Genomic DNA, 9,036 nt, shown 5'->3' with positions numbered 1-9,036 from the left:
AAAGACTCTGGCTGAAAATATGTTGCAAAAGAATTTGCAGAAAAAGAGGGTATAGACATTTGTTAATACTAACAGACACCTTTTCAGGTTGACCAGAAGCCTTTCCAACTAGAAGCGCACAAGCCGGGGAGGTAACAAAGATTGTTATAGGATGGTCATGGGGATTTCAAAAGTATGTGCTGCATAAACTTATCTGACCATTCTGAATCAATTCATGCTAAGCTGCGAAAATTGCAGGAAAATATGCAAGAGTTTAGAATTGTTGGAGGTGGATTGGATGAATGGTTAAATAACCTAGGAGTTACTGGATGGTTAAGGGACATACTGAAACAAGGCCTTTTAATCTTGGCTATAGGACTACTCATTTTAATGACTATACCTTGTATAATACAGTGTATATCAAAAAAACTTCATAAATCGATAGAAGGAACATGGATAGCTCTGTCATGAATAATATAGTAAAAGAATTTACTAACTTTATAGAAAAGGGGGGATTGATGCAGAGGGTTGACCAGTGTACAGGGGGGTTGTACAAGGGAGTCAGAGGAATTTGCTTGCTTAAACAAAAGTATTGTCTGTTGTAAATGCCTGCTAAGCAGAACAAAGACACCTGGTCCTATTGATAAGGAAAAGCAGACACTTGGTTCTATTGATAAGCAGCTATTGATAAGGAAAAGCAGACACCTGAATCTACTGAAGCAGATGGTTTATGGCTAGGATACCGACCAAACCCTAAGGCCATACGTGAAGACTAAAAGGTGAAAAGTGCAAGAAGAGGAAGACTCATTTACTTCATCTTGAAGACCCCTACCCACAGGAGGAAGAGTCATTTACTTCATCTTGAAGACCCCTACCCATGACCAGAGGGGGCACTGCGCAGGCGCAGAGGACCTTCTGGCTCATTATAATACGAAGCGGGGATAGGACATGAATATGTATAGGCGTGTTGTGCAACCTTATGAATACATATAACTTTAGAGAATAAATGTAGAGGGAAACAACACTGAGGCACGCATGACTTTGAGGAATTATCCCCGTGCGTCTCAGCGCTGAATAAAAAGCATACCTACTTTACAACTTTAACGAGTTGTGGAGTCAATCCATGCATCAGCCCTGGGCCCATAACTGCAGTGCATGAAGGTGTGGGCAGGTTCACTGCAGAACATTATTAAATGGAAAAGCCTCAGCAGCAACTTGCTTGCAGAGTGGAATGGAAGCTATACATCATCCGTAACATTTCCTTGCCAAATGGAGGGTGTTAGGAAGAAGCCCACATAATTCTCTTGTTTGTGGTGGTTGTTGCCATTAACATCCAAAAAAGTATGTAAGAAATTGCACTCTTGCTGTTGGGGCAAGTCCAGAGGAGGCCACAGAGATGATCAGAGGGCTGGAGCACCTCTGCTGTGGAGACAGGCTGAGAGAGCTGGGCTTGTTCAGCCTGGAGAAGAGAAGGTTCCAGGGAGACCTTAGAGCAGCTTCCAGTGCCTAAAGGGGCCAGGAAGAAATCTGGAGAGGGGTCTGTAAGGACAAGGACAAGGGGGAATGGCTTGAAACTGACAGAGGAGAGATTTAGATTAGATACAAGGAAGAAGTTCTTCCCTATGAGGGTGGTGAGGCGCTGGCACAGGTTGCCCAGAGAAGCTGTGGCTGCCCCACCCCTGGCAGTGTTTAAGGCCAGGTTGGATGGGGCTTGGAGCAACCTGGTCTAGTGGAAGGTGTCCCTGCTCATGCATGGCAGGGGGCTGGAACTGGATGAGCTTTAAGGTCCCTTCCAACCCAAACCATTCTGTGATTCTATGAAAATCCTCACTGAACAGCTGGGAAGAAAGCCTGAAAACCCCATCCAGTGGATGCACACTGCTCCTGGGACAGCTCCTGGTTCCCAGCTACTGCTGTTTAGGCCGCTTCTAAGGCTCCCAGCCTGTCCCGGTTTGGCACCCTTCATTCATTACCTCTGCTCAGTGTCCGCCACGCACCTGCCTTCGAGCCCTCTAAGACCCGCTACAATTCACATTTCCTGGTCACCTGAAAAATTTTTAATATAAACCCAATCTCCTGATTTAAAAGGATGGATAGGGTAATCCAAACCTCTTGCCCTGGTTCCCAGTACTCTTTTATTTATCTCTTCCATTTGTTTTCCTAAGTTTATCAAAAACTGTCAGAGATAGCCTGCTCCTACTTCCTGAATATCTTCCCCTTTAAACTGGGATTGATATGGTCTCCCATATAGAATCTCAGATGAGCTAATTCCTTCCTTTGACCAAGGCTTTGTTCTCGTTCTTAGTAAGGCCAGTGGTAACGCCTGATACCAGTACAAATTTGTCTCTTGAAAGATTTTACTGATTTGTTTGATTAGATGATTCATTTTTTCTATCTGTTCAGGTCTATATGGAACATGTAATTGCCAATCAGTTTCCAATTTCCTGCTGATTTCTTGCACTGAAATGTGAGCCTTGGTCAGAAGAGATAGCCACTGGTACTCCAAAACGAGGGTCTTTCTTATAAAACATAGCAATTGTATATTCCACGAAAACTTGAACACGACCCTAATGAAAAAATACATACAGAACTGCATCTCTTGGTGCAGCTACACGCCCTGCGCTCAACACAAACACACACACACGGGATCCCACAAACACACTCCACACAGCTACAATGCTTGAAACACAAACAAAATCCAATTAGACAACTATTAATGACACAATCACAACATACAGTACAGCATTAAAAAATCATATCGTCAAAACCAAAATCATTACCGTGATAATGTGCAAAACTAGGTCAAATACCAGTAAGTCACAGAGTTCCAAATCTATACCAGTCAGGCACTAGCAGCCACGTAAATGCCTTCCTATGAGAACTCTTGTCTCGCTTTACAGAAAGCTCCAAAGAAAGGTTAACCCATCAAAATCCAAACGAGAGCTCTCAGTCTCGCCAATAAAAATCCGGCGCAGGACACCTCCTGCGACTTACAGAACAACTTACTTACAGAATAACCAAAACAAAATAATACTTACAAAAGAACACCTTCTTAGAGATGGTCCTTGTCTGCTCCCACAGTGATCTGAATGTGTCGAGAGGTCCCTCTGGGAAAAATTCCCGAGGGCCCTAGGGAGCTCCGTCCTCAGCAGGTCCTGCAGCTGAGCAGAGCTCAGAGCTCAGTCTCATCGGGGTCGCCAAATTGATTTGTAGAACTTGCTAAGAACTCGCCAACAAAGTTTAAGTTGACAAGCAGGTATTCTTTATTGCAGCACTGGGAGACACATTAGGAGGAGTTATCCCCTGTGTCCCCCAGCGCTGCAATAAAGATTACCTGCTTGTCAACTTAAATTTTGTTGGCAAGTTCTTAGCGAGTTCTATGAATCACCTCATTACAGTGACACTTTCCTGTGACAGGTGAGTACAAGGCAGCCTGAATGCAGACACTGCTCCCTGCTTGTGACTTGGTTGCAGTAAAAGCAATGGGAAAAGAAGATTTTAAGTTATTACTAGATAACACACTTAATTAGTAAAATGTTCTACATGAAATGCTGCTTCTACTTTGGTTCCTACTTCTTCTGCTGGCAGGTGAAACAGGCCTTATAAGAGGGCAATTCAGATTATAAAGTTACAGAGTCTACAAGAACTTGCCATTCTGAAGCACCTGACAAGATCCTGAAGATGAAGATAATCCCCATGACATGATGTGATTTCAGTGAAAGAACTAAAAGCTACGATATGCTAAGAACTGAACTGAGGCATCAGGAGAAGACCCACACTTTAGTCATATTCACAACTATACAAGTTTCTAAGGCTCTGCAGGCAAATACTTGTGTTCTGTAGGTTATCTCTTGCTTTGCCATTTTGGGTAGAGGGCCCTGTTCAGTTTGTTCTCTCCAAAGATGCTAAAGCACTTCAGGTTCAGAGAAAGAATTACTTGAGAGAACTCAATTTTAACTTCCTTTAATGTAATACAAATAGTGTTTTATTTTCTAGTACAAATTTTTATGACTAAATATCTCAGGCTCCTGTATGCACAGAGAGCAAGATGATCTGAGGTGGCTCTGCCCTTCTTGTGCCACATAGTTCGGTGCAGAGGCTCTTTATTTCCCTTGTTTCCCTAGCTGCAGTTTTAGCTGCTGCTTTTTAATGATCCACTGGTCTCAGTTTCAGTCAACCCTTCTTTTTAATGTAAGTGCTGATGGATAAAGGTATCCCTCTGTGTATTGCTAAGCACTCTGAATTACTGCATTAATTCTTAACCTGCATATCGTGGTTTAAGCCCAGTCAGCCATGCAACTCACTTGCTCCCCCCGCCTTCCTCTCCCGACTCCTGGAGGTATGGGGAGGAGAATCGAAAGTATGTAACTCCCATGGGTTGAGATAAGAACAGCCCAGTAACTAAGGTATAACACAAACCACTGCTGCTACCACCAACAATAATAATGATAAGGGACATAACAAGGGAAGAGTATGCAACTGCTCACCACCCACTGACTGATACCCAGCCCGGCCCAAGCAGTGATCGAGCCCTTCCACGTAACTGCCCCCAGTTTATATACTGGACATGACGTGCTGTGGTATGGAATACCTCTTTGGCTAGTTTGGGTCAGGTGTCCTGTCTCTGCTTCCTCCTGGCTTCCCCTCCTCCCTGGCAGAGCATGAGACTCAGAAAGTCCTTGGTCAGACAACATTACTAAGCAACAACTAAAAACATCGGTGTTATCAGCGCTGTTCCCAGGCTGAAAGTCAAAACCACAGCACTGCACCAGCTACTAAGAAGGAGAAAAATGACTGCTACTGCTGAACCCAGGACACTGCATTAAACTCTTAACCTAGTAAGGGCTGTGGTATTTGCTCCAAGACATACACGCACGCTTATGTACATATATATATCTCCACAATCACGTATATATAGCACCACAGTATATAAACAATACTGTAAATTATCAAAATATTAGAGGAGGTCTTTAAAAAACACCCTTCTGAACTGTTTTAATGTAATAAAATTAATTTAATCATATTCTAAATAAAAATACTCTTGCATTAAGAATACAATTCTTCATTAATTTAATGTATTTAATACAAATCCACACACAAAAATGCACGGTGCAGTTTGTTTCTCACACTGCTGTCAGGATGCAATGCATGAGCAGGAGAATGAGGGCGCAGTTGTGCTTCACATGCCAAGTAAGTGATGCAGGAGTTCTGCACAGGTAGATGTCCGAGGTGAATTATCATTTCCCAAAACCATTTCAAATGACAGAACTGTGGCTTAATGTTTATTTTCAAATCTATACTGAGTTTAGCTTTCTGACCAGGATTTAAGTATCAGTATATACTAATTATCAAATTGCAGCGTCAAAAATTTTACTTAAATAGATTTTCTTTCTGTGAAAAATACAGTTACACATAATATCTTTATTTTTTCCTGTAGTTAACTCAATGCACAATTCACTGACAAGTTTTACAATCCTCCAAAAAATGCCCATTTAAATTTCAAGTTATTTAAATGGTATATTGTAGGCACTTTCCATTAAAAAAAAGCAATTAAATATAACTTAGGCTACATTAAGGCTGAAACACACTTCTTCTATTAAGGCTGAGATCCATTTTCATATTGTTAAGTTGTTCCTATCTCTGTGGACTGCTCAAAATGCTTGCAATAAATATCGACAACTTTTCCTTCAGTTTTTTTTTCCTATCTCTGTGAACTGCTCTAAATGCTTGCAATAAATATCGACAACTTTCCCTTCAGTTTTATTTCCCCCCCCCCAAATTGACCAGTTTTTAGGGGTGTTGAAAACTGTGTCCTTAATATTTTTCAAAAATGTCCATATTTTTAGTTCCAGTGAAACTTACCATACTTATATGCTTTAGTCCCTGAGACAGCTTGTATTGCCTTATTATTTGTGTATAATAATCTACACTGAATGTTGCCAAGTTGAGATTTTTATCTATGACACCTTACTCAAGAACATTTTATAGAAATTACTAAAGTAAACAGGTTCTTCATAGCTTCCAGTATTCCTTATATAAAGATTCAATAGTTAACTCTTTCCTAATACACAGTATTAAGAATTAAATGGGTTTGTATTTGCTTTTTTACCCAGCCAATTTTTTGTTGCTGTTTTCAAGCAATCTGTAACAAGCAACAAAACAAATATTCTTCTTTTCAGTTTTCAGATGTCTTGATGAATACCTGGAAAAAAACAAAATGTCTTATTTTCTAAAGCCTGCAGAAGCATTGCCTATGATAGTAGCTTTTCCTTCCTTCCAAATATGGCTTTAAGGCTGTAGTAATTTCTTCAGTGACTTCTGACAAGTATTTTCTACTTAGGGTTCACACAAATTCAGACACTTGGGAGAATACTTGAAGAATCAAAAAAACACATTAATCTGAAAATGTTTGCATATTATAATTAGTATCCAAAATAGTGACTGAAAAAATCTAGACAAGCCTCCCTGTCTCCTTTGGTTGGTTTGTTTATCATGACCCAGATTCTAGTGGCTGTATTTACAGCACTTCAAAACTAGAGAATCGTCCCAGTTGAGCATTTCCATCACTTTCTATGAAGTAAATTTAACCTCTCCCCTGAATAACAAATATAATTCTCTACTTGTGTTTTTCCATATAAAATCCCATTTGAAATTAAATACAAATTAATGATTATCAGTACTGTACGGTAGGAAGAACTGACACTTACCTAATAAAGCTTTAATTAAAATGCTTTTGTTAACATGCTTACCTCACTAAGTATTGCCCACACAGGAGAATCAGAATTGACTGACAGACGAATAGCCTGTATTTTTCCCATCGACTGATTGATACTGCCTTCTGCAATTCCATTTTCAAAAGCCCCTAAATAAAAAATAAACCAAGACCTATACAAACATCTATTAGCATGAAATATACTTACGCAAAAGTTCTACATTACAAATCAAAAAATTAACTCCAGGGATACAACATTAGGGAAAAGAAGTATTTTGGAAAAGATGAAACAGTAACAAGTGAATGCTAAAGCTATATACAAGAAGAAGGATTCATTCCTTCAGTTACAGCAACTAGGAGCTAGAAAAAAATGCAAGAAAATAAACAACCTACAGCTAGAAATTTTAAAAAATACATTTAAATAAATTAGTGCTGACCGTATATATATGGCACACGTGGTCATGTTAAATAACCTAAAAGAACTTTTCTGAGAAATCTAACTGGTTTTAAAAAGATGTATTAGGAATCATGGACCAATTCTGATACATTTTTTCACTAGCTTTTTAACTAAGCTTGTTGCTGCAGGCAAATGAAAAACATGCATCCCATGTACAATATTAATTTCCTATCCGCTTGCATATGCAACTGTGAGTTGACAGCATTTTGGTTTGGCTCTCTTAATTAGAGCAAAACGCCAAAGGGAGATGGGAGAGAGGTGCAAATCAAAGCAAAGCAGAAGTGCTGCTGAGGTGAAAGTGGTTCACTGAGACAAAAGAGTAATTATGCGGTAGACAGGCAAAAGAAAGTGGCAAGCAAAGCAGATCTCCCAATAGTCCATTTTTGTTCACATAGTGGCATTTTAGTTTAGGTAAAATAGAAACCAGGCCTTGGCAGGCATGTGGAGTCTGCAGTTCATTTAGGAGAAGTCACACACCACTCTGAGGAGGAAGGTGCACTGTATCATACTTCATTTCAGTTTGGAGCATGGGTTAATGCCCTCATAATCATAAGAAATCCTTGTCTTCGGCTAATGCAGCAAAATCCAAACCAGAGTCAGTTATCCCGTGCGGTGGGTTGACCCTGGCTGGACACCAGGTGCCCACCGAAGTTGCTCTATCACTTCCCTCCCTCAGCAGGACAGGGGAGGGAGAGTATCACAAAAGGCTCATGAGTTAAGGACAGGGAGAGATCACTCACTAAGTACCATCACGGGCAAAACAGACTTGACTTGGGGAAAAAAACATTAATTTAAATTATTACCAATCAAATTGGGGTAGGGTAATGAGAAATAAAACCAAATCTTAAAAACACCTTCCCCTCACCCCTCTCTTCTTCCCAGGTTTAACTTTATTCCTAGTTCTCTACCTCCTTCCCCACAGGGTGGGCTCCTCACACTCTTTCCCTGCTGCACTATGTGATCCCTCCCATGGGTGACAGTTCTTCATGAACTTTTCCTATGTGGGTCCTTCTCTTGTGCTGCAGTTCTTCATGAACCGCTCCAGCACGGGCTTCGCATGGGGGCACAGCCTGTTTTCAGGCATCCCCCTGGTTCCAGCATGGGGTCCTCCCCAGGCTGCAGGTGGGTATCTGCTCCGCCATGGACCTCCATGTACTGCAGGGGCACAGCCTGTCTCACCACAGTCCACACCACGGGCTGCAGAGTTATCTCTGCTCTGGAGTCTAGAGCACCTCCTTCCCTCTTTCACTGACCTTGGTGTATGCAGGGCTCTCTCACAGATTCTCAACTCTTCTCTCCAGCTACAGTTGCTGCTGCACAGCAACTTTCCCCTCTTCTTAGCTCTGTTATCCCAGAGTCACTACCACAGTCGCTGATAGGCTCAGCATTGACCAGTGGTCTTGGAGCCAGCTGGCATTGGCTCTGAGGACATGAGGGAAGCTTCTAGCAGCTTCTCACAGAAACCACTTCTGTAGCCCCCCCACTACCAAAAACCTTGCCACAGATACAACCCAATACATCCTATGAAGACCTTGCAGAGAGTGCAGTTAGTTTTTCTTCTAATTAAATGTCTTAGCTTTTGCCACTGCTAGTAGGGTTCTTCATTATTAAAATAGTATAGTCACTGGTTAAACATCATATACTACAATATGCAGGAGTGCAATGGGTTTGCTTTCCTTCCTAGCTCACCTTGGGATATTGTATTTGTTACAGAGTTAATGAAATTCTCAAATGCAAAACCACTTTATATGTAAGAACAAAATTCTAGGTTTTGAAGTGACAAACTATTTACCTATCTGTAAATATCCGTCTTTGGTTGCTGGGTAGTTATATTTACTTCCATTGCCAAGCAGTTCTTTTTTTAGCATTTCCTGTGAAAAACAAAACA

At 41.0% G+C, this 9,036-nt stretch overlaps 1 protein-coding gene across 6 annotated transcripts in view; it reads right to left on the bottom strand.

Moving 5' to 3' along the window:
• Positions 1 to 5,032: 5,032 nt before the first annotated feature.
• The window catches only part of MGAT4D (MGAT4 family member D), a 44,347-nt gene continuing 40,343 nt past the window's right edge, over positions 5,033 to 9,036 (bottom strand). For 4 of the 6 annotated variants that reach the window (XM_061441866.1, XM_061441858.1, XM_061441849.1 and 1 more), the window contains 3 exons: positions 8,941 to 9,019; positions 6,729 to 6,841; positions 5,033 to 5,187 (listed from right to left, as the gene is read on the bottom strand). In XM_061441866.1, the coding sequence (XP_061297850.1) occupies positions 5,059 to 5,187; positions 6,729 to 6,841; positions 8,941 to 9,019 (321 nt within the window). In that variant the 3' untranslated portion in view covers positions 5,033 to 5,058. Of the gene's footprint in view, positions 5,188 to 5,747; positions 6,182 to 6,727; positions 6,865 to 8,940; positions 9,020 to 9,036 lie in introns of those variants that run through there. The other 2 variants (XM_061441841.1, XM_061441876.1) reach the window with 2 other exon arrangements.

This window comes from Pezoporus flaviventris, unplaced genomic scaffold, assembly GCF_033815535.1.
Source record: "Pezoporus flaviventris isolate CSIRO_AGI_PZ_B2104156 unplaced genomic scaffold, CSIRO_AGI_Pfla_v1 ptg000002l, whole genome shotgun sequence".
NCBI classification, from domain to species: Eukaryota; Metazoa; Chordata; class Aves; order Psittaciformes; family Psittacidae; genus Pezoporus; species Pezoporus flaviventris.
Note: the sequence above shows the minus strand (reverse complement) of the source record. Positions and strands in the feature narration are given on the sequence as shown.